At 39.1% G+C, this 26,178-nt stretch overlaps 1 protein-coding gene across 1 annotated transcript in view; it reads left to right on the top strand.

The window, feature by feature from the left end:
• PDZD8 (PDZ domain containing 8) overlaps window positions 1-26,178 on the top strand; it is a 50,793-nt gene that overhangs the window by 9,298 nt on the left and 15,317 nt on the right. Inside the window, 2 exon segments of the mRNA XM_042863859.1 lie at window positions 8,024-8,146; window positions 13,262-13,364. Of these exon segments, the coding sequence (XP_042719793.1) occupies window positions 8,024-8,146; window positions 13,262-13,364 (226 nt within the window).

Below are 26,178 nucleotides of genomic sequence, written 5' to 3'. Positions count from 1 at the left end.
GGTGCAGGAATCCCTGCTGATAATTCATTCTTGCACCCCTTTTCTGCACATGGTCATCAGCAGCAGTGCTGCAGGGCACATCCAGATGAGACAGCTGTATTATTTGGGCTGCTTTGCTTACAGCAAGGGCTCATTTCTAATCTGCTCTCAGTCACACATCTCCCCAAGCAGAACTGTCCCTAGCTGGCAAATATGCTTGACGGTGTGCCCTCCCCACTGCCACTGTCCAGGGGCTGTGGCTGAAATGGGTCCTTGGTTGCTGATGTTTGCAATAGATTTTTTAAGGTGCACCTCAGTCATCTCAGCTTTGCAAAAGGGTACTGTTGGTTGGAGCTAGGCTAGCTTCAACACTTCAGAAGACATGCAGGGTGTAAATGGGACCATCGTCAGTGCTGTCAGAAGTGACTAGATCAATGTAAATTGAGGAGAAACTTTGATACTTCATACATTTTTTAAAGCTAAATGGAGAGCAGAGTTAAACCTTGCAAGCTATGATATCTAGAATTCAAAATAAACACAAAGAGTTTTTCCACTTTTGGTTTTTGGCTCTTGGAGGCCGCCTTCAGAGTGTAAGATGATTTTCTGGCCTCTCCAAGAGCTGCCTGAGAGGGTGTCAGTAGTCTTCACGTGGGCTGGTGTTTAGGGCAGAGGACCAGAACTCTCCATTTCAGTGGGCAAGTCATGCTCCGAGTTAGGATTTCTATTTGAACACCAACATCGTTTCCTTCTGACCAGAGCTGCACAGAAATGGTGTTTGTAGAGAGGCTTGAGACCTGGGAGAGTATGTTGTTGAAGTGGGAAAATGCTGGCATTTTGCTAGCAGTGCTTACTGGAACCAGTCTCTATCTGGTTGAAAGTGCAGAGTTCTGGAGTGTCTTTGCTTTGTTTTCATTTGATTGCTTCCTGCTGTTGTTGCTGTTCTTAAATGCCTAAAAGCTGCTTGTTGGAATGGCTGCTGAAGCACACCTGCATCTCTCCACCTCTGGTGGAGATGAGCACGTTGGGCACCTTCTGTGTCCCACATATTGCAGAGCCACCGCTCAGCCTTCCTGGTTAGGTGGCTGTCCGTGTCCTGTCTCACAGTGACAGTTATGTTCTTTCTCATAGTTTGAACCAACAGATGGCTTAATTAAGTGTAATTTGAAACAAAATGTAACGAAGCCATAAAAAAAAATCTCCGCAGGAACATGAAAACTCAGGGAAATGAAACAGTTGTTGGCTACATTTACAGAACTTGGAGTTTGGGAAAATATTTTTGAGATGTGAAGAAATCTGTATGTGATCAAATTTATGGGCTAGGAATGTAAATTTTGATAAGGCTGATTTGAAATTTCCCTTTGCCTGTGGCTTTTTCGATACAGAGAGCAACAGCAAGGCTTTCCTTGCCATATCTACGATGACTTCTGTCATATAAGCTGGAAAAGAAATCTACCTTTTGTTTTTTCTTCTGAAGAGAGCTGCTTGAATATATATTTGTATTTATATATGTGTGTGTATATATATATATATATATTTTTTTTTTTTTCAATCAGCCATTGTAGAGTGTGTCTTAGAGTTTTAAGTATTCCTTTTAAATGTCTGATTTGAGGCACTTTGGGGATGCTGATACCACTGTAAGGAAGAAGACTGGTCGAAATGTGTGAAATGTATCTGAAGGAAAAAATCCTTCCAACCTGAACTCTTCCAAAAAAATAGATTTCTTCTGATTTTTGAGGTCTTGACTTAAAAAGTGACTGAAGTTACATTGGGAGCTTCCACATATGAGCCTCCCACGTCTATGGCAGAATATCCTGTAACACAGTGGGTGGAGTGCTAGGAGGCATTTGCAGTTTTCCTTAAAACTCCCAAGAAAAGAAACCTACCCTTATTGTAGTGACTTTCTTGGGCTGAGTGTTTTTTAAGCGTGGGTAGAGCTCAAATGAATGGATTTCTGTTTGAGTAAAGGCGTATTTAGGGTTGCTGAAGCCCTCAGAATTGGAATCATGGCAGCTGTGGGGCTTCGTTCCTCATGAATTCAGTGGAAGGTGGAGAACTGCATTCGCAAAACCTAAATTGCTACTTTACAACAAGAAAAAGAAAAAACCCTCCACCTATTAATTATGTTTTCAAATAAGACAAGTTCCATGCTTAATCTCTTCAGTGTGAAGAATGATATACGCAGTTTGCAGTTTAATGCTAGCAAGCCTAAATGTAAGCTGCTAAGTGCTTTTAAAATCTCATTGATGTGGTCATGCCTTTTTAGGAGTAGATTGTAACATTTTAAAGCTTTTCTGGTGATAAACTTCAGCCAGAGTTGCACACAGTGTAAGAATAGTGGGCTCTTCCCCAGTGGCAGCGATTAAATGTTATTTGGTGTCGGTCTATTTTTAAATGCATCCATTTTATAAACTCTGAAATTTCTAATTCTGTGAATCAGATTAAAAAAAAAAAAGCCTGCCTCTAAAAGTCACTTTGTGTTTCATTCTGTAGCTTAATAAACCTTTTGTATATCCCCGAAATTATAAAATAAAAATAAAAATTAAAAGAGCAAATATTCTTTCCACAATATTTTGGATATGAAAATCTTTAAGTGGTGTAGAATTATGGAGACTAAATTGTTGTTTTCCCAACCATGGTTCCACTTCAGATTTTTGAATCGTTTTCGTATCTCGTGGCAAAAATAAACGATGAAGGCTTGAAATGTGCACAAAATGAAGTTACCGTAAAAAAGCTCACACGTTTAACCAGCGGAGGCTTTTGTGATTTAGTGTCTGTCTTTTTGCCTTGTTGGTTAAGATTTAAGCGTTCACATAATGTCTTGTGACATAAATCTGTAACTCGATTTAAAAAATTCACAAACTTAGCGATGCTGAGTCGTATTTTATGGCAGTGAAGCTGCGCTGGGATTCATAAAATACAAGTGATTAATGTGGGCTTGAACAGAGACCCGTGAGGTTTGAGACCGCTCGCTTACATGTTAAATATCCTTTGTAAAACCAGAGAACGGTTTAAACATTTCCCAGAACTTGTTCTAGAAACATCTTCTCACTTGTGGACCAAAGCTCTGTTCTCGGCAAAGTGCTCACCTCCTCCTGCCTTTAGAAACGAAGCTGTAAATCTGCGTACCGAGGTAGGAAATGGGCTGCTGAGAGTTTCTGAATGTTTGCTTGTCTCTGCTGAGCCTTCACAAGGACTTTTATGCAGGGATTCGGGATGTTCTTGACAGACGCAATGAACAGAATCACATAAGCCCTGGGTTATCTTTGGCTGGATAGCCTTATATTTAGTTATTTGTTTTACATTTGGGTTTTTTTCCTCAGTTCCTAATAGATTTCATCACATGACTAAAAATACCATATTTAAGTAAGTTCTGGGGAAGCGGCTCAATCTATCCAATCAGTTTTGCAAACTAAATCAAAGTGTAAAAACCTTTTGTCCTCTCCTCCATTAACCGCTGGCTTAAGGAGCACAAAACATACAGTAGTGAACACAAATTGGTGGGAATTTGGATAAGGCATTTACAAAGTAAAGCAGCAGATTAGTCTCGTTCCTACCACGTAGGTGAGTTTTGCTGCTCCCCAGAACTGGCAACTAGAAGGCAGAAAGAAGCCATTCAGGGGCTGGACCCGTTCAGATGAAGGGAGCAAGTTTGATTTGTTTCTTTCAGATGCAGTTTTGATCTCAGGTGGTGATGAGAGCAAAGGAGCCCCTGAAGTGGCTCAGAAATGCAACATGAATCAAGTGGAGGAGTTCTTAGTGTGCAGGAGACACGTTGGCTGCAGGCAGGGTCTGGAAATGTTTTTGCTGTGCTTTGTGCATGGTGGAGCTCATATGATGCTATTTTAAGTGTATCTTTAATCCTGCCTGTTAATTGAGTAACCTTATCTTAATTATCTTTCAGTGTAATCATAATCATCTGACCTAATTCCTTATGTGAAATTACCTTTTTTTTTCTGGTTGTGCCTTGCAATATTTGTCGAAACCCTTCTGCTGCTCACCAACTTTTAAATAATTATTTTCATTTGCTAAAACTTCACTAAACAGGTCAGTGATGTTTCTCTTCTCACAAAGTCACAATGCTGCTCTTTAACATTTCCTTAATACTGTGCAATTTGAATTTTAGGCTTCTGGCCAAGACGAGACGATCCATTTGTGGAGATATTTTGTTAAACTAAAAACAATAGAAGTATCTGATATGAGGCATTTTAAAAAATTGTTAAATGATGTGCCATATCCAAGCAGGATTTTGGAGTGTGCCCTTAAGGTGTTTGGCTTTTAGTATAGCTACAGTGTGGTGGTTTTTTGTTTTTTGTTTTTTCCTCTCTGTGGAAAAGATGCAGAGTTCACAAAGACTTAATAGCTGCCGCTTAAAGACAGGGAGATCTTCCCCTGCCAAACTTACCTTGTTTCTGATACTTGTTTGGTATTGTGTACAGGTCTGGGTTTGTAAAGGAAGCTTTTGGATATATGGATCAAGGTGGTGTAATCCTGCTTTGCAGGACAAGGATTTGGGACGTGAGTGTGAATTCTTGACTTTGCTGGATAAGAAGAGGCAGCATTAGACCCTACTTGGAATGGGTATAGCGGAGATGCAGTGAAAGTTTGCCCAGGAGATCCAGCTAGCAACTCAGTTTAGAAGCATCCTGTAGTTCTTGCAAGTAGCTTTCAGTAACTTTTCCTCGGTGCTGCACTGCCAGCAGAGCCCTGCATTCCCCAAGCCTGTTGCCATAGCTTGTAACCTTTTTTCTAGCCTGCAGCAATCAAAGGACCCATCGCAGACCCATTTCCTATGGGCTCGTTCTCCAGAGTGAGGCCCGCAGTTTAACCCATAACCAACAAATTTGCATTAAAGCTGGGAATCCTGGATTAGTATTTAAAGATAAACAGCCAAGTAGACACCATGCTTTTTTCTCATTCAGGATTTCCAGAGCAAAAGCTTTGAATTCCGGAGAGCAGCTCACCAAAACAGCTTCCCTGAATTGTTACTGTCATTAAGAGCTAAAAGCTTTGATACTTCAATATACAGAAAAATAGCTTTACTTTCATACTAGAAGTGTGCTTTGTTGTCCCTGTTGGAAATGCTTGTTTCATAAAACTTTACATTTATTTTGTCAGGCAACGGGGTTGTTCTAGGCAGGGAAGTGAGATGCTGCCTGTTCTGTGCTGCTCTGACCCTGGGAGCAGCAGTGCTGTGGCTGCAGGCGATGGTGCCTTAGAAGGTAGCACGACTTTTAGGCTTTCCCTACCATGGGGGAAAAGCTGGGAGATTGTGGGATAGCTGTTAGGGCACAAGTGTGGGTCGCATGCTGCCCACATGCCAGTGGATATAAGTGATGTATTTAGGGTTTCTTGCTGAGGATTTTGCAAATGAATTTTATTGGTAAGAACATGAACGTAAACTCTTGCTGTAACTTAGAAATTTTATTGAGGGCTTTTTCTGTCAATATTATAGGAAATTTATTTATGTGCTACACACCCAAAGTCTAACATATACTCCTAAGTGTTTTGCATGTCACTATAGGTAACTGCATTGACATTTCAGATTTTGTCCTCTTTTTAATTCACTAGAGCATTAATTTAAAATATTTGTATATATATAAAACAGAAATCAAAATTTTAGTTAATATTATCTTCTTCTAGTGAAAGAAAGACTTGTTCTGGGAATTATTTCCTCATCCTGTGTTGTTGCAAAAGATTATACAACAGTGTATGTTGTATTTAACACTGTGTTCTGAAGCTACTACTTTAGAGACTACATCTTGACCGAATGTTTGATTGGAATATTTTGCTTATTGCATTCTTGCTATTTTCTCAATATTGTGACTAAATTTATTTAGTTACAGACTTTTTTTTTCCCCCTTCAATATCCTGCAGTCTGATATGTGTAAGGGGAAGGTCTTATCGATACCAGAAGATAAGGAAAGTGATTGGAACATACTGGACCCCCTGTTTTTCCTCCCTCCCCCCTGCAGCTTGCTGAGGACCTGGTGCTGGTCATTGGTCTGGAGTTCCCAAGGAAAGCTATTAGGCTATTTTTGGAAGACCTCTTGGAGCAGTTCATAGATAGCTGCTGGACTAATGGAGAAGGTGGATTTTGTTGTTGTTTTTTTATTCCTTGCACTCTTGCCTGTGCTTGTGGAAATTAAGTTCTTATTGTGCTGAAAAATCGGAAATGTACAAGTAATGACTCACTCAGAACATGGCATTATTTTTGCAACATAGTTGTCTAACAGATCCTTCTTTTCTGAACAAAATCTGACCAGGATCTGTTTCCAAGGGGAAAAATCATTCTTAAAAGGGAGAGGATGCTGCTGCTCGTACCAGGAGCAAGAGTTCCTTGGCAGGGTTGTGCTGGGGTTCAACTTGTGTCTGAGGTGGCACAGCAGCAATGCTTCTCCCAGTTTGTAGGGTGGGAATGGCGGTGGTATTTTTCCCTTTTTTGTAGTTATTACTATTTGTTTAATAGTTCTAGAACTTCAAGGTAAGGTTATAAGTAGCATATCAAACCAAATCGAACACACATATGGAGTATTTGGGGCTGGTAGGTTATGGTACTCTAGTCTAAACTATGGCCACTGTGATCTTACTGCTTCATATTTTTCACACAAAATAATTGTATAAAGTTTTAAAATCAGAGTGTTTTGAACTGTCCAACTTCAAAGCTGCCTTCTTTTTGGAGAAGCTAATGAGAGAGAAACTTGGAATGAAATTAAAGCTAGAAATTGAATTGGATTTATAAAAACAAACGGCAGCGTTAGGATGGACTTATTCACGAGGAGAACAAAAGAAATGTCTCTCTCGTGGCTCTCTCCGAGGCTGGTGCTGGTACAGAACTGAAGTGTCTTGAACCAGTGCTGGGCTCCCTCCTGAAGAGTGTCGACAGTCAAAGGGCACTTCATGATTTATTTGAATTTCTGAGACTCCACTTCAGATCCGTGTGACTGTTTCCTGAACGTATTGTGATCTCTGAATGTGACAAGCAGATGCTTCTGATGGTTAAGCAAACAGTGTTTGTGAAAGACTTCTTTCTTATGAAATGGCAGATACATCCTGCAGGCAGCGATGTTCCTACGCTGCTATTTGCAAGTCAGCTGTGCAGAAATACTGGAAGGCTGTGTCAGTGATAGAATGGAAAACCAAGCACTAGAAAGTGGTAGGAAATAGCACTAAGTCAAAATGGAAAGAAGAAATTCCCTAGAAGTGCTTTCTCAAATGCTTCATGTAAATACTGCTGCAGATTCCATAATATTTTATGTTTCCAAGGACAGGCCCTTGCTGCCTGCTCTTGGATGCTGACCGTGTCCCATGCTGGAGCAGGGGCAAGTGAGAAGGGAAGGCTGTGCTCAGAAATCGGCATACGCTGCTCAGATAGGGCAAGCTGTGTGGTGAGCTTGTAAAACCCTGACCGTTTTGAACATGTACTGCTTTTCCTGAGAGTCGCCGTGCAGTGATGAGGGAAATAAGGCTCAAGGAAAAAAAAAAAACAGACGTTTCCTGTGTTTTCCTTGTAGTTCCAGGAGATGGGAAGAAAAGAAGTTACATGCTTTTCACAGAATAAAAGAAGCGCTGATCTGCGTAACTAAACTGTGCTGCTGCTTTAGGATTCTTCACTTATCACATCAATACTGAAACCATTGAGGGCTTAGTATCTCAGTATTTTTTCCACATTTGAAAGCAGTGATGGTTTTTGCTATTGATGAACTTAAAATAAAGACCTGCTGAGGCATTTTGTGCAAAAAGGACTCTTGTATGGTAACATCTGCAGTCCTGACCGTGTTCTGTGGGATTTGCCTTGTTCTCAGAATTGTCAGTGCTAGTAAATGTCACTCAGATTACACATTGCAGTGAAGGTTGTTTACATGTTCCCTAGTTTTGTGCATTCAGAACTTTTTATTAATTTTTTATTCCTTTTGAGCAATAAATATGCAGGAACAGCAGTTTTTCTCTTGTGGAGTATTAGAGATTCTCTTCGATCCCGTTACCACTTCATAAGATGTGTGTTGATCTGGTTTATGTAATTTGAATTCTCTTCTGCATTTTTCAGGTACAAGCCTTTCTTCCCATTTCAAGTGTCGTCACCTGATGAGTATGAAGATCGAGACCTCTGCATACAGGATTTGCCACTGACAGAAGGTCGACTAAAAGTCACATTAATTGAATGTACAAGGTATCTATTGTGGGCTTTTGCTTATCTTTATTAAGCAAATATGTATGCTTCTGAATCATAGGAATTATAGCTGTACTGATTGAAGAAGTGGCATCTTTGGTGTAATGATTGAACTCCAGTTTAGAAATATATTTTGAAAATAAAAAAATGAACAAATGGAAGTTGCTGCACGTTTGAGGCGCTTCTACATTGTGTGCATACAAATGGATTTCTGTTTCTTATGAATTTAGTCTAGTTAGAGGCTCCTGTTTTCTTCTAGTTTGGCACACCGAATTATGAATCTCTTTCAGGACAGTATAAATGTTGTAATTATCCTATTGTATTATGCTGTAAGTACATGGGAATAATTTCATTTGGTTTTACTTTGATCCAAATAACTTTCATGACGCATAACTTACTGCCTTTGTCTTGAACAAAATATTGGAAACGAACAAAATCTATTTTCTTTCTTTACTGAAGAGAAAACTGTTCTCTTTAAAACTGGACCAAGTGTGCAGGCTTCTTGTTTTGTTTGTTTTTGTCAGACCTCTTAGTTCCTGGTTTGTGTTAGATCTTATCTTAGTAGTGCTTAGGCTTTGATCTATCCTTGTGCCATTCTGCTCCTTATGAACTAAACACTGGTTTATGCTGATGTTATTTTTAACTCTTCATTAGTTATATTACTATGTGAGTTCCATTTAGCATGCCTTTTTTTCCTGTAGCCTTGTATAACTATGTTGGAACTGTATTTGCTGTAATAATGTCTTATCAGTGCTACTTACCATTCAAAACAAGCTTATTTCTAGAAAGTGTTATACTTTGAAGGACTGTGTGGGGCACAGCAGTGAATCTTTAACACTTTTTTGGAAAGAATTTCTGCTTACCTGAATTCCAAGCTCTGTGATATGTTCTCTATGAGCAAGCCAGTAATTCCAAATGATTTTATACATTCCTTGTCTGTTAAGAACCGTTCCTCTTCACCCACACCGAGTAAGGAAACTCAATCTCTTCACAGACAGTCTCTAATTTCAGTCCAGTAGTGTGCTCGTTTTTATTCTAATAGGACCCAAAATAACTACTTTTGAGCTCTGTGCAGTTGTTTTGACTTTGGAAAGTCACTGTTAAGTACTTTGTCTTTCCTGAATATGAAATGCTGTGTAACATTGCCAGCATATCAGCAACGTTTTCTTTCTTTCCGTTACCTTCTAGAAGCCAGATTGCTCAGTCTGACATCATCATTTGACCTTTCAGTATTTTCAGCTGTCACAGATGCTTATCAGATGGCAGAGAGAGGATGCAGTTGCTGGCTTGTCAGGCCTTTTAAGCTTCAGGTCTGATTTAATCTGACTCTTTTATGCTGCTTGGAATTTCTAGACGCACGCTTGAGCAGACACATCTCAATCTAGATGTCTGTCTTTTGGTCCTGCAGTAATTCCTCAGATCTTCCAAGTGCCCATCCTTTTTTGAAATTAAACTTCTACAGCTGTGGTCTGTAGAATGCCTCTGGAAGCATATCTTTTCCTTACTTTGTAGCTGAAGATATTTGTGAGCTGAAAGGCATGTGAAAGATTTTGGAAGGAAGAAATACAAAATGCGCATAGAAGTAACAGTCACAATTTCCCTTTTTCATAGTCACTGTGTGTGAAAGTTGTCTGGGACTGTTGGGAAGAGTTCTTTTGCCAAGCAGCACTGTATGCAAGCACACAGAGGGTTTATTCCCCCGTCTGCCATTGGGATTTTTGGGGATTTTTGCCATGAGAGACTTAAAGTGAGCATTGTGTCTTGCTACTGACCAGTGTTTGCTTTTCCCTGACCTCAGTTCTTCAGGTAAAGGTGCTTTGAGGTCACTGAATCTTCAAGAGCACCTTCTATCACAGGCAGAGTGCCCCAAGGAGCCTGTACTATAGATTCTATATGAATGAGCTCATAGAAACCCAGTCATTGTTTGCTAATGAGAACTTCGAAACTGTTCTGTTTGGAACAGTTTAACCAACTGTTACCTGACAGTTTTTGGTCTTGACAGTCTTCTCACTTCCAGTAGAAGATCTCTGTAACTTCTGTATTTTTTTTCCGTTCTTTTGCTCAATGCCTCAGAAGGCTTTTACATTCTTTCTCCATATTGTAACTGTGACAAAGATGAATGACAGAAGCTTTATGTCAATCATTGCATGGAGGAGCAGCGGTCAATTTCTGTTCTCATGTTTAACAGTTAAATCTTGAACAACAGTGGTGACACTATTGCGATGGCACAATTTGCACGCTTCCTGTATTAGACATGGCTTGCTTAATTTTATTTTTTCTTCACAGAACCAAATACTTGAAATTAGAAAAGTGCAGTTGTCATTTTAATGTGTTTTTTTTCTGCATCTTAATGCAAAATTAAGGGAAGAATGGCCTCCATTGGCATAAATAAGAAATACAGTCTTTGCCCAATCTGCTGAAAACATGTTTTCATGGTTGCAGTACATTCATTCCCATTAACTCTCAGAACTCATTCATTGCAAAAACATTATCAGCAGGTAAAAACCTTTTACATTCTGACAGTGAAGGTCATTCTATGAAAGAGGAAACAAATCAGACCAATGATTACAGTATTTTAGGGAAAGAGAAGGACAAAGCAACATGTCCCATATAAGTTTTTTTTTTTTTTTTTTTATTTTATTTTATTTTATTTTTTTTTTTTTTTAAGATAATCTGTGGAGGAAGTCTGAAAATCCATCAACTCTATACAAAACTATGCCATAATGTGAGCTATTAAAATTAACATTTATATTAATTAAGTGGCAATTTAATCACATTTCCTTATTGATTCATTATAACTAAAGAAAGCTACAAAATTTGTATCAGAATATCTTTCTTAAGCCCTTTCAGACAGATTTACAAATCTTATGTCTGTGAGGTATAGATCTCAGTTCAATATGCTGTAGAATCATAGAATCACTAAGGTTGGAAAAGACCTAAAAGATCACCCAGTCCAACCGTTCACCTATTCCCAATAGCTCCTACTAAACCATGTCCCTCAACACAACATCCAGCCTTTCCTTGAACACCCCCAGGCTCGGTGATTCCACCACCTCCCTGGGCAGTCCATTCCAGTGCCTGACCACCCTTTCTGAAAAGTTGTACTTCCTCATGTCCAGCCTGAATCTCCCCTGCCGTAGCTTGAAACCATTCCACCTGGTCCTAGTAGTATTGGGTAGTTTTGGGTGTGCTGTGGCACAGCGTTTATCTTTTTCTGTCATTGCATTAAAGAACACAGTACCTCTGTTTGCATGCTAGTAGAGATGTTATTCAAACAAAAACTTCCTTACTGTCACAGCAATTAAAATTTCCCCTTTGTCTTCCTGAATATGGAAATTGGACTCCAAACTCCAGCGTGAAGCATCCATGGACAGTACTGCTCATTAGAAATGAAGGAAGTATTTTTGCTTGCATGTGACACGTTTCTTCAAGTGGGGTGTTGGCAGCCTAATGTCACCTCTGTCCTCTGCCTGTCTCCTCTGAAGTTTGGAGACCAGAAGATGAAATGTGTGCAGCCAGTGACCAACTGTGGAAAAACTTGAGTGGCTGGTAGCAATGAGAGACTCGCTGTGGCGTAGGCACAGATGAAAAAGTGCGTTACTTAAAAGCAGCTGCTAAAAACAGAACAGAGCAGGCACAGAGGGTTGCAGGGGATGGCTTAAAAATAAGGAAAAAAGATGGGATTTGGTCAGTTTAAGTAACCTTGAACAAACTTAGTCCTGTCAAGACATAATACCTAATCAGTTTGGTCTGAGAAAAAATTTCTTTTTACTGTAATTGATCCAGTGGTGTTTAGATAAACAAGTGCTGAGGGCCAATCTAGAAATAAGGCTGACATCTGCTCTTTTCATCTGCGGTGTTTCAATAAAGAGATTTGAATGCCAAGAGATTGGCATTAAGGATGCAGGGACTGAGCCACACTGAGCTCACACTAACACTGAGCCACAAACACCTGATGCTTTGTACACTAGGTGTGCTGGGTACAAGCCCAGTGCAAGTGTGAAAGTTGAGCAAAACCTAGGATCCTCAACTATTTTGCCCACACATTCACTTATTCACATTCAAGCAGTTAAACAAATACTTTGTAGAGAGACATACAAAAAGAATACTTAATTCCCTTTGCTGCAACACAGGTTAGAGAGCTACTGTAGACAGAGAGATGCTTTACCTTGGGATTAGTTTAATTTCACCAATTCTAGTTTTTGGTTACGTTTGCTTTCAATTATTTTACTTAATTATAAAAATGTTAACACATTTCCACATCTGGAAGTCTGTGCACTTTTTGATCATTACTACTTAACCTAGAAACATTATTTAAGAGCACAAACAGAGAACTGGTGTGGTTTTCTAACAGTTTTCATCTCTGTCATCTAAAGAATTGTATAAAACATAAAAGTATCTCAATCACAAATAAGATACTTTGCCTGAATGCTTAGAAACTATCAAACTATATAGAAAAACAGCTCTCTTGAAAGAATATAATTTGAGGTTTTTATTCCAAAATATTTATCCAATTCCAGCTAATGTGAGATAAAACTGTGTATAAGTTAAGTGCACTTACGAATCCTAAAAGCCATTGTTTGTTTCTTTCCCCATTTTGTAGTACTGGTATCCAACTGAAAGGCTTGGTAGCCCTCTGGAATAGCATATGATGCATAAAGAACCTCTTCTGCTTGTTATGAGTGTGTCAAAAGAATTGCAGATAGGAGAGGATCCTAATTCAGCAAAATAGGCACAAATAAGCAGCAACTTTAATACTACAGTAACGCCCTTCCAAACCAAGAAAAGCTGTTGTATGCTGTAAGTTTAGGACTCAAGTTGCTATCTTTATTTATAAGTTGTTACTGTCTAGGAAAGTACTCGTCTTCCAACTGAACATTTAATAAAACAAACAGAAATCCTAGCTAAAATTTTGAAATGATTTATGGCACATATAGAATTCTTCCACTAGAGGGTAGCAGTGCCTTGCCTTTTGTGAATTGCTACTGTGGGCTTGTGTTTGTGCACGCTGAAAACAGTGCGCAGGGGATGGATAAGGGAAGAACAGTGACTTTAGCATGATATCTGGGCTATGTAATAGTGTTACAATTCTTACTACAGGCTTTTCTGTTTCAGGTTATTTATATTTGGATCCTATGAAAAGGAAACAAATGTTCATTGCACAATGGAGCTGAGCAGTAGTGTTTGGGAAGAAAAATCAAGGAGTTCTATTAAAACGGTAAAATGGATATAATCTTTGTATGTTGCAGTGTGTCTTATGGTCTTACATTGTTTAGACAGTGAGCCTTCTGGGCAGTCAAATGGGTGATTTGGCAGGAAGAAAACACTGAAAACATAATGTTTTCTTTTTAATCCATAGCTTTTTGACTGTCAATTTGACATGTATGGATAGCATCATGCTCAGTTATCACAATTGTGCTTGATAATTAATTTATGCAAATTAGGTTTCAAGCACATTTTCAACTGTTATCTGCATTAGAGCAAACAGTTTAAAATGTGCATTTGTAGACCTGTTGCCTTTGGGTGAGGCGGTGTTTAGAGGTTCACCTGTCTTTCATTGTGCAGTCGTGTATTCCTTTCTGACATGAATTACCCTTTGAGCACGTCTTCAGTATTCATCACCAATTTCCTGCTTTTGCCTACATTTTGACAAAATGTGGAGCGAATTGCTATGTATTTCTAACTTTTTCTAGAGTATATGAACCCTACCATGTGTGCTAAAGAAAAATACTTCTAAAACTGTGCAAATATAGAACATAGTATTAGTGGTATTGTGAGTTAATCTTTTACTATCATGCTCGATAACATGAATTTAGCAGCACACAACCCACAAAATACATTTCTTTTGCATATGTGGGAGGAATAACGTTGCCTCTCTTCTTCAAAACAAGAGGTGCAATATATGAGAGCCTGAACATTTCACATCAGTGATATTGTGGTAGTTATCAAATTGAACTTAGCCTGAACAGAGTAAGTATTGTGCCTACTGAAAACAACAGAAGCTTTACAAAGACTTCATCTTAACAACTGGCTTCATAAAGAGAAATCACTGGAATGAAAATGAGTGTTATGCATTTTGCCTTCTACTGTCCGAGTTCAGCTCTCTTAAGCTCTGTGCATTATATTTGACTGCAGTTCTGAAGTTCAGACTGTTTTCTTGCTGGAGCAGCCAGAATCTGGAATATCTCTTCAATCTCTGTGATCAAATTCCATTTTGTGTTGCTTTTAAAACTCTGTGACAACAGCTGTGAAACTTGTTCTCAGCTTACTTATACTGTTATCCCTAAAAGCGTATGTGACTGAGCATCAGAAAGACAGTTGCTTCCCAGTGTCTTAGCTGCTGTATTTTCAGTCAACTGAAAAATAGTAGTGGTTGCCCAGAGGTTCACTCTAGCTCCTTTAGCCACCTTGAGCATTTGTCACAAGCACCTTTCTGAGCACAGCATGCAGGAGGTGGGCAGGGAAGGCACAAGCAGGGAGGAAGCCAGTAATTGGCACGCAGGCAGAGAAACCACTGAGGTTTTAAGTTTTGAAGTTTTAAGAGCCTGGTTTGGCAGCCAAACATCACAGAGAACAGTGGTAGTTCCTAGAGTTATCTCCATTTATACTAGCTCCTGGCACTGTGAGGGCTGTTTGGCTGTGAATTAGCTGTGTTAGCTCCCTGAGCTCATTTGCTGCATGTTAGCATCTGTGCCAGAGCAATTTCAAAACGTGTTTTTGCCCTCTTGTTAGCAGGCAATGTGGCATTGGTGTGTTTGTGACAGCAGATGGCAGTAGAACTAAACTGGTGGTGGGTAGAAAGACACCTTTAAAACTGCAGAAAAGTACTTGGGCTCACGTTCTGTTTGAGCACCTGAAATGAAATGGCAGGTTTCTGAGTTTTCCATCCTGAAGAACTATGACTTGAGATGTAAGGAAGTTTGAGTAGCTGTGTCCTCTGCTGTCTCATCACTGCCTGCTGAAAGCAGTGGCTCCTTGGTGAGCTGCTGGATCTGTAGCTGCACTGTCAGTGTGGGGAACTCATTGTGCTCAATCACCTGGAATTTTATGCCACTGAAGAGGTAAACCAACTTTAGGATCCTGGTTCTAAAGATCTTGATTATGGTTGAATACTGAAACTAAAAGCTAGCACTGGGCAAAGCCAGTTTGCTATGCAACTTCTATTTATCAGGTTTAATACAATCATGGGGGTATCTTTTCCTTAGAAAATCAGTTCAATTATGCAAGTTAAGTTAAAAAATATTAGGAGACCTTCCTGGATAGCAAGAGAATTGCCAATTCCTTCAATAGAATTAGAACTGTTGCAAACATGCTTAGGTTTGGAACTGACTTTTCTGAGAAATTGCAATTGTGTGAAGTCGCTCTTACATTAAATCCTTCTTTTAAATGACCGTGTCTGCAATAATTAATTGAGATGAAGTTGTTAAAACGAATATCAGAAATTACGGAGAAGAAATGATAGATTAAGTTGAAGTGAAAAATAGTTCAGTAGATTCTGGTTTAAATGTTTGTTTTCTTGTTCTCTCATATAGGCATGAGAATATATCCAATGAGGCAGGTAGCATTCTACAAAGTTCCTGAGGAAAATTCTCCTAACTTTCTGCACTTATTGGCATTTTCATTCTTTTTGTTATATTAGTAGTAGTGATAAAAGATTAGACAGGTTTAATACTTCATAATAAAGTTGGTGAGACTTTAGTCTGATCCATTATTTATGGAATATTAGCAGATGTCAAAATTGCTTCTGAAAAAAAAGTGCTGTGTTAGTGAAGGTATCTGGATGATTACTGAAGTATCTGTTGTAATTCAAAGATGTTTCTTGCTTCTGAGCTATTTACCAAATCAGTCTGAAATACCAATAAAACTTCAGAGAAATGATTTGGCACATTCCCATGTGACGTGTAAATATTCTTAAATACCTTAATTAGTACTGTTGCTGCTGGAATTAACGTTAATCACTGCACTGCTGTGGGAAAATTATTTATGGATAGGATATAGTCATTAGACAGCATTAGCAGCACTGGATTACTAGACAGGTGTTCCACAGCTAAAACTGTACTTATGTGTGTATCTACTAGCCAGCACTTACAGGCTGGGGGGGGAAGGTTTTTATTGTTTGTGACAGTGTAGAGTAATAGAGGGAAGGTTCTGAACTGCAAGACGAAATGTATCTGTTCTATGGGTTGTTGGGTTGTGGGTTTTTTTGCTTTGTTTTTGCAATAGAAATTCAGAAGCATAAGATAACTGCTGTTGATTGTGAAATAAGGAAGCTAGATAATTTAAGACAGCTACGAGGGAACACGTCTTAAATTCTGATTTCAAAGTATTAGGCTCCTTCAGGTTGCACTGCAGGAACGTCCACACTTCTGTCATCTGAAAGGCAGCAAGTGTGGGTGGGAGGGTACTTTGATTGGGGTTTTACCTGCTTTTTTCTTTTTTTAATAACATTTTTTCAAATCCCACTTGCTCTTTTCTGTGTACTTTCAGAGGTCAGCACCGAAGTAACTGAGGGTAAGGGCAGTGCCATCTGCTCAGTATGTTCTGAGTTTGTGTGTGCCCACATACACACACAGAGACCACAGTCTTTGCTGTTTGTGGGAGGTGATTCTGGTAGCTATGGGCTTCTACACGTGAATACAGTGCTAACTTGTGAAATTGCTTTAGGTGGGCTGATTGGTACATTTTAATAAAAACAAAATGGATGTTTCTCGGTCTTTCATAAAACTAAACTTACTTTATCAAGGCTTATGGAAAACTAAAGGTATTCCAGTAGTGACACATAAATGTAAAACGAGTAATAATGTAAATCAAATTCAGCACCTTCTGAAATGAGTTGCCTGCGGATACTCAACAATAATGTCAAATTTTGAAGCAACTGTGAAACGTTAATTTGTAAATACACAGAATTAAATGCCTCACAGTTGGCATTTCGGTCTGCTTGTTTAACAGTCTGCCATTTCAGCATTTAATCCTACCAAAAGAAAGAAGGAGGATTAAAGCAAGGGAAGCTTTTTCAAAATGTCACTTTTTATGAAAATTCATGATCTTGTAAAATTTGATAATATTAGTAAATTCAGTGGGGAATAGTTCTGAGATTTGTGCCTTACATAACGTTCTGTAATCCGTCTTTCAAATAAACTTGAAGGCCATCAGGATTTTTTTCTGGTTCACCTGAAACATTTAAGCTTTTTGGACTGGAAGCCTCACAGCATTTGTGCTTCTCTGTGATGTAATGAGACCTTCTGTAGTGAGGGCCAAGTGTTGGGTCTGCATTTTGGTCACAACAACCTCAGACAGCCCTACAGGCTTGGGGCAGACTGGCTGGAAAGCAGCCTGATGGAAAGGGGCCTTGGTGTACTCATGGACAGTCGGCTGAGTGCCCAGCAGCATGCCCAGGTGGCCAAGAAGGCCAGAGACATCCTGGCTTGGATCAGGAATGCTGAGGTGAGCAGGACTAGGGAAGTCATCCTGCCCCTGTACTCAGCACTGGCAGGCCCCACCTCAAGTACTGTGTTCAGTTTTGGGCACCTCAGTACAGAAGGGACGTTGAGGTGCTGGAACAACAAGACTTGTGAAGGGCTTGGAGAATATGCCCTCTGAGGAGAGACTGAAAAACTGGGGCTGTTTAGTCTGGGGAAAAGGAGCCTGAAGGGAGACCTTATTGCTCTCTTCCAGTACCTGAGAGGTGCTTACAGCAAGAGCGGGTTTGGTCTCATCTCACTGGTGACAGGTGACAGGATGAGGGGAAATGGCCTTAAGTTGTGCCAGGGTAAGTTTAGGTTGGATATCAGGAAACACTTCTTTACAGAAAGGGTTGTTAAGCACTGGGATAGGCTGCCCAGGGAGGTGGTTGAGTCACCATCCCTGGATGTGTTTAAAAACCGTTTGGATGTGGTGCTCAGGGACATGATTTAGTGGAGGGTTGTTAGAGGTGGAGTAGTATGGTTAGGTCATGATTGAACTCGATGATCTTCAAGGTCTTTTCCAACCTGAGCGATTCTAGGATTCGGTGAACTTTAAAACAAAAGCAAACAAAATTACTTTTTTGGTTCATGTGTATTCAGGTGGTCCAGAACAAAGTGCTACTGCCACAGTCACAGTGTGACCTAATACTGCTTGCTTGTATGAAAATAAAAATAATTCAGGAGATACACACCATGTTCTTGGGCATGCATATCCTGATTGAAAAGCAGAGTGCTCCACAGCTTGTTGCAGGAGGCAGTGTAAAAAGCATCAACTGCGTCCAGGTCTATAACAGCATATATGCACATTCTTTCTCCCCACAGCTGGGCTTGAAATTGTGAGCTTTCCTCAGAGCACTTGTTGTTCTGTGGTGGGTTCTGATAGCCTGCTATGAGTCTGACCTTCTGGCTTTCACATTTAAAATATTAGGAAAAAGGATTACAAAGTAAAATGAAGTGCTGCCTCCTTCCACACTATTACAGAATGTATATAAAACTTTTGAGTTTCATCAGGGATTAGTTCTTCTGTTCTTTCAACACTTATTACTGACCTGATAAGCATTATTCATTTTAGCATTTAATGTTCATTTTCACTTTTTCCTTAGAGGTTACTCACGCAATTACCAATCTCTGGTACGTATTCTCTCATTTTTACTTTCATATCTTCTATATCCTTTAGATAGTACCTAGTTAGAGTAGAAACTGTAAGCTTGTCTTATTATGCAACTTCACATTTAAAATAAACAATTACGAAGGAAGTACAGCATGATCTCTTTTCGTTAAGAATGCTTGCAAAATACAAGCCAGGCACCATGCTGTAGTGCATCACTGATGCCCTGTGCTGATTTACTTCTTTATTCTTCTCACCTGCTCAAAACATTGGATGTGGGAAAGAGTTCTAAGTAGGTTTTGCAGCAGCTGCGTTTCTTGTTTGCAAAGAAGTTGATTTACAGTGATAGCCAATCTTGCTAAATAAATAGATGGCTGGCTGATGCATGAGAGCTAACTTTGTTTGTGTAAACAGTGTGGCCTATTGTAAGAGAGATAACAGTGTTTCATTGACCAGAGTAAACAAAATGGTTTCTGGGCAATTTAGTACATTTTGGGAATGACTTTCTAAAATATGTTGTTATGTCCTGTTGTGAAGTTGTGCAGCCAGGGAGCCAGCAGCTGTGCTGGTGGTTGCTGCATGTGGCTGCAGTAGAGGGGGAAGGTTGGGGGTGGAAGGCTCAGGGCTTTCCTCCCTTTGAAATGCTCTTTTACGAGTGAATCATCCATGCAGGTTCCTCTTCCTGAGGGTCATAATGCCCAAAAGTAGGTGTTTGGCTTCGTGGTGTGGTGACTATCATGTTAGATAGGTGGCTTCCAAACTCTAGAAGTCAGAGACGTCAGAGACGTCCATTTTCAAAAATCTTTTGTTGTTTTGAAAGTCAGACCTTTTATGGCATCACATTCATCCCAGAGTGTTCTTTCTCACTTTGGTATATTCAGACTCAATTATTTGGCTCTGAAACACACGGGGGGGGAAAATGAAAGACTTTATTGACTTTAAATGGAATTATTACATGGAGTTTCTTTTACCAGCTGACAGAGTGACCAAGTGTTTCATATCCAAGACATAAGCTGAGAGACATAATTTTGAAACTTTATCAGTTTAAAATGTGACAATTTGTATGAAGTTGTTCTCTGAAGCAATTGTTTGCCTGTCAGGGTTCATGGAAATGATTCATAGAACTGAGTCTTTAATTTGGAGAGTCTCTCACTTACAGTAGGGATCTGACTATCCATCAGCAGCAATTGAAATCACAGAATCACACAGAATCACAGAATTGTAGGGGTTGGAAGGGACCTCCTGAGATCATCGAGTCCAACCCCCCTGCCAAAGCAGGTTCCCTACACCAGGTAGCACAGGTAGGCATCCAGGCAGGTCTTGAACATCTCCAGAGAAGGAGACTCCACCACCTCCCTGGGCAGCCTGTTCCAGTGCTCCGTCACCCTCACTGTAAAGAAGTTCTTGCGCATGTTTGTGCAGAACTTCCTATGCTGCAGTTTCCAGCCGTTTCCCCTTGTCCTGTCTCCACTCACCACTGAAAAGAGTCCGGCCTCGCCATTCTGCCCCCCACACCTTAGATATTTATAGACCTGGATCAGGTCCCCTCTCAGTCTCCTTTTCTCAAGGCTGAAATGTTAGACATAGGCTAGAGTCTGGTTGGTGGGTATGTGATTGAGGCTGTACTTCTTTTGCTCATCTACTTTGGCCTAAGCGTTGTACACTTAGAAGGGTGATGTGCATAAGCACAGCTGTTTGTAATGATTTTAAGTAGTGATGAGCATCAACTTCTTCTCTGGTTCTCTGTAATTCAGATTTCTTACCTAGTAATGGCCCTTTACATCTGTGTTCCTGTCCTGGATTTCAGCAGCTACCCTTCTGTTCTAATGAGTTTGAGAGATGGTATTCAAATCTTCTTGACTGTTTTATATGTAGACCACATTAACATGTCCTTAAAGTACTCGTTAGTAGAGAAAATCTCAGTACTTAGGTCTGATTCTTACTGCTGTTGTAGTTGGTGTAAATACAAAAATTACATTCAATTAAATGAGTGTAATCAGGCTAAATGCCAGGAAGAAACTTGAATGAAGGTTTTGGAAAATATCCTTATTTAATTAATTGGCATTTAATTAATTATATATAGTACAATAATTTCAGAATTAAAGATTTCACTGAAGAACCTACTATTCTTTAATATAGGTACTTGATGTCCTTCCACAGAAGGAAAATGAATGTTCATACCCCACAGACAGTTGATGTGTAGTGGTCTGAAATTGTGGTTGAAGTGTCAAAATACAGGGCTATGAACTACTGAATGACTGCAAAGAAAGCCTTTAATTTTGTGGGAGGAATTCCTTATTCTGAGTACAGTCTTATGTCATGTTGCTATCTTTATGAAGTCAAATGAGTTAAGTAGTTCAAATTCTTGGACTCGAGGTGCTGTGTTGTTACATGGGTTGTGTCTCACCTTTCTGGAATGCTGTAATTATTTCTCTGAACATTGTCTCAAATTAACTATTCTTTTATTTTTTTGTTCTTTTTCCCTCTAATCACAAGCCAAAGCAGAAATCAGATGCTTGTCTCTTGGTGTTAAGTCTTTTACAGTCTTTCAGGGTGTTGCTCAGCATCTGGAGGTCACACATTGAATGAGGATGGTGTTTGGAGTACACGTTACTGTTATTGTTCTCATTAGCTACAATACTGTGGTTGTTTTCTGTCATTGATTCTATGATTCTTAGAATTGCTCAGGTTGGGAAAGACCTTAAAGATCATCAAGTCCAACTGCAACCTAACCATATTACCCTAAGAATAACAGGGGAGAAATCTGGTTTTGAGGGCAAAAGTGCGTGCTCTGATTAATAGTACACAAGTGGTTGTTCTCCCTTTTACTTAGGGATTACTATTTTTAAAATACTTTTGGTAATGGTGGAAAAAAGCCTGAGCAGGCATTTTGTAATGCAGATGTGGTATATAACATGGGCTCTATAACTATGCAGACAGAAATGAGAAAGTAATATGGGTGGGCAGCATAGCAGTTGCCCTACAAAAGCCTGGAGGATCAAAAATGCAATTGCTGCTTCCCCTCACGCAAATAAAACGACTAAAAGGTCATTCCAGTGTACAAAGGTTAGGGAGAGCAGCCTGATACTCTGCAAAGGACACCTATGCATCGGAAGTAATCAGAAGTGAGTCATCGTTTTGAAAAATGGAGCATTTCTCTTAATGCAGGCTATTAAAAGGCTGGCTCCATTAAATTTTAGGTAAGATAAATAGACTCTTTGAACTATGATGTCTTTACAGATATCTTAAGCAAAAGTCAGTATCTTCAGACCTTTACTCACGTCATCTGTTTCCATTTTTAGCTGCTTAGCTTTTAACAAATATAACATCTGCACACTCTCAGATCCATTTGATGTTAATTGAAACTATATATTTTCTTTAGCTGAAGGAAGAAAACAACCCCCCAAAAAGCCTCTAGAAATCTGAGGCTGGACATCCAGAAAGCTTGAATTTTTAATTGTTTTTAGTTATTTTTTTTATCCGAATATAATTATATATATGCATATTTTATGTACACACATACTTTTAATGTTGGAGTGTGTATGTGTGTGCATGCATATATGTGCATTTATGTATATATAAAATCAAAAGTATCAGTTGTTCTGCAGTTAAATTTACATGATGATTTTTTTGGATAGCAAATTGACCCAATGTTTAAAAATGTAGTTTGTTACAATAACTTGTAACTCATGAGACATTGGCCTGGAACTTATCTGGGACTCATTTGAACCTACAGCTCTAATCTTGTAGGAGAGAGTCAAGAAATGCAAAGATGATGGATGGTTAGCAGAGCAATTGCAGAAATTTGGTTCTAGGTTCTCAGGTAGTTAAATCATACATCTGTGGGAGTAAAGCAAGAACAGGATGTGCAGCAGCTTGTAAACTCAAAATACTTACATAACTATGAATTACATCCTAAGTAAGCTTAGGAATACAGTGTTCACAACTTCCTAATACAGCCAAGCATTGTAATCTTCTCAGCCTCCCCTTAAAACTGATGATTTCCGTTGGTCTCAAAGCTGATGGAAATTTGTGGATAAGTAAAACAAAAATGCACATATGCAGTAAGAGTTCAATAATAGAATAAGTTACCTGCATAAGAAGTAACATAGTAAAATTATAAATTAATGTTCAGTCACTTGCTTCTGTGAAAATGTGGAGTCAACATTAATTTGAGCTATGTAACCTGTTGTTAGGGGATACGAGATGAACCCTGTGACAGGGATGTTAACAGATGGTGTATAACGTTCTTTTACTCAGAAGTTTGAATTTGAGACCTGTTAATAGACCACGAGTGAAGCTGACCACAAGCAGCAGAGCGTGGTGGAGTTTAAGTTTGGCTGGCTGCAGTGCAGGTTGGGTTGGAGGAGCCCTCTGTGATGCAAATCACAGTTCGGGGAGCAGAGGCCATGGGAAGCTCAGTCTCTAAGCACACACCTGATCTGAGATAAAAAGCAAATGCAGACATGTGCTTTAAATAACTCTTAAATTGCAAATTCCATGCTGGCGGTTTGCTGCTGCTATCTCTTTTGTTTCTTGAATGAGCTGAAAAACCATAGATTCATATTGTTGTCATCTTGCTGAGGTTTACTCGTTAAAGGTTTTCCAGTTTTTTTCCCTTCTTTTTTGTGAATAGCATAGTAAATAATGGAAGTGCATTGGAGGCATGGGTAAAACTTGGTCCTGTTGGGAGGCAGTAACTTAAGTTGCTTGTCCATGGATTTAGATCATGCGGTGAGGTTGATGCTAAAGTTCTTTACAGTAAAGATTGTAGAAAGAAAGAAGTTTGCAAATCAGTGTGGGAGAAAAAACTTGAAGAGCTCCAGCTGTGTACGGTAAGTAGTTGAGGGGGTGGAAAAAAAGGACTGTGGGCAAGGGGGAATAGATCTTAAACTTCTAACTCAAATCCCACAAAATGGAAAAGGGGCAGGTAGTGATGACATGCAGGTGAATGTGTTCTATCTAGGTGACCTTGTTTCATGTGATGTCTGAAACAGAGCAGTTATGTTTGCTTTGGAGGTCTTCGACCTGTTGCATTACTATGACGGGGTGAAGCCCAGTGCTTGAGTTTCCTTAGCTTTGCTGTTCTGCTTAAAAATACAGAAGAGTAAGGGAGAGTTAAGAGTTTTTGTTGATTGCTGGCAGTTTGTTTTAAGAGTGACTTTAATGTAGGGTGTGAAAAAGCAAGAGTTCAGACAGTTTTGACCCGAGGAAAATTCTGTGCTAGAGTAATAGGGTAGGATGTGTTGGGAGTAATATACTACTACATTGTATGTTCAACTCGGGGGGGAGGGGGAGCTTTAGAGGGCAGTTGTAAGACCTCTGTTGGCCGAGCAGTCTTGTCAGTCAGCAAAAATAAATGGCTCAGGAAAACCCTTAGAGTTTCTTTGAAATTTTCCAGTAAGGAAAATACTCAAGGCACTGGGGAGTTCTCTGAGCAGTACTTAGGGATGTAATATCTGTTAATTATTAAAAGAAAGCGGGTGCAGTATTAAGGGAGAGCAAATAATACCCATTAATGTGGTGCAGGAGACCAGGTGTGATGATAAATAGCTGCATGAACAGACCAAAGGACATTTAACAAGGATAAAATCACCACCACAGTCATTGCAGTAGTAAGGTCATGGGAATACAGCAGCTGTAAATATTTGGCTAGTGTGGAATCTTTTAATGTACCTAGTTAATGTACATATTATCTATAGGTAGTAGAAACTCGAAGATACTTGTAATTATACTATCAAGAACATTAAACAGCAGATATACTGACTATAGCAATTATATATATAACTACCTGAAATTGAGCCAATTTTTCTGCTGTAGTCAGTATTTCTGCTGTTTAATATATTAATATTAATAATCTATTAACATATAAATATATAGTTCCAAACAAGACTGAACTCTAGCTGAACAGTGTGTCTGGTTATTAGACTAGAGCCAGGGTAATGTGGAGTGGAAGAGACCTTGAGAGCTAATCTGATCCTTCCAGATCACAGCAGGGCTACTGAATTCATTTAGACTACTTTAGACTAAACCACTCTTTTTACTTGAGACCAGTCTAGGAGTATTTCTGTACTGACAGACTCAGGGTAATATTTCCTTGTATTACAGATAGTCCAGGCAGGAGGCAGTTCTAGCCTAAATACTCTTAGCAAAGCAGAGGAAATACTAAATGTATGATGTTCTTGTTTATTTCATTTCCGCAGTCTGGCTACAGGGGATGTTTGGACAAAGCATGGGAACATCTATGATGGATTTTCATTCCTTGCAGACAATATCTGAACAAAGAATATTTTTTAACAATTTCACTTTTGCCTGCTTTGATAAATGTTTCTACTTCCATAATAGTTTTGAAGTTTTAGCTGTTGAAGAAGAATCACAAATAACATTTTCTGAAAATATGTTTGTGATAACAAGGAATGAATGTTGGCCGCTGTTGTGAGCGAAGATGGTGAGATCCTTGCCAACTGATCTGTAGAAGTGTATTTGGAACCACAATCTTGGCTACATGTGATTGAGATAACCAGGGCTTGTAATTAATTCCTGAACATAAAGCTGCTAGGAGGAAACAAATTTGTAAAAGGTCACTAAAACAGTATTCTCTTAGGTCTAATAAATGGAATGAAAATAAACCACACTTACCATAAAGTAAAGAACATGTTTCCAGCTAGGATCACACAATTTGCTTTTTACAAAGATTAGTTTCATTTTGGATTTTGTTTGGCCAGCTGGGACTGCAGACCTGTAGATGCACTGGAATAAGACCAAATACTCTCTCTTTTGTGAGTTCAAAAAATAATGAAGTGGACCAAAGAGATCTGTTGATATTGCCAAACCACCAACCCAACATACACAAAATACTGATTCCAGTTCAACTCAGAAGTATGCTCTTCTTTCAAAATGGCAAAAAAAAAAAAAAAAAGCTTCTCCTGAAAGTACCGAATTTAAGTCCATGTTGGTATTTTGTGACTTAGCAGTGTAGAATTCTTTCAGTATAAATCAGTATAAATTATCTTCTGGGACTCCTCTTCCAATGGTATTCAAGTATGTAAAGTGAAAGGCTTTTTTCAAACTTCTAGAGTTCAGGAAGAAGGGCAAGCTGTGCGTGATGGAAACACATGTTTATTCATTAGGATTTTCTGACACTGAAGGCTAGCAGACTTCTAAGTTTAAAATTAAAGAAGAAAAAAAGCACCATACTGCCAATTTTATCTTCCCAAATTGTATGTCTCACAAAAAAAGAGAGTTCTTTATACCTTTCTCTGTCAGACTAGATAGTAATATTTGCATGACAGTCATTACTGAAGTATAACATTGTGCACAAATAGCTATTTAAAAATGCAAGTGTGGCTTTTAAGTAGTTTGTGTAAATAGTTTTAATAACCAGAGGTCTGCAGCAGTGAAGCTATGGGAATTTACCACGGTACCTCACATGTGGACATGCAGGCAGCAGTTCTCTAGTA

This window comes from Lagopus leucura, unplaced genomic scaffold (assembly GCF_019238085.1).
Source record: "Lagopus leucura isolate 7727_CA_CO unplaced genomic scaffold, USGS_WTPT01 Super-Scaffold_741, whole genome shotgun sequence".
NCBI lineage: Eukaryota > Metazoa > Chordata > Aves > Galliformes > Phasianidae > Lagopus > Lagopus leucura.
Note: the sequence above shows the minus strand (reverse complement) of the source record. Positions and strands in the feature narration are given on the sequence as shown.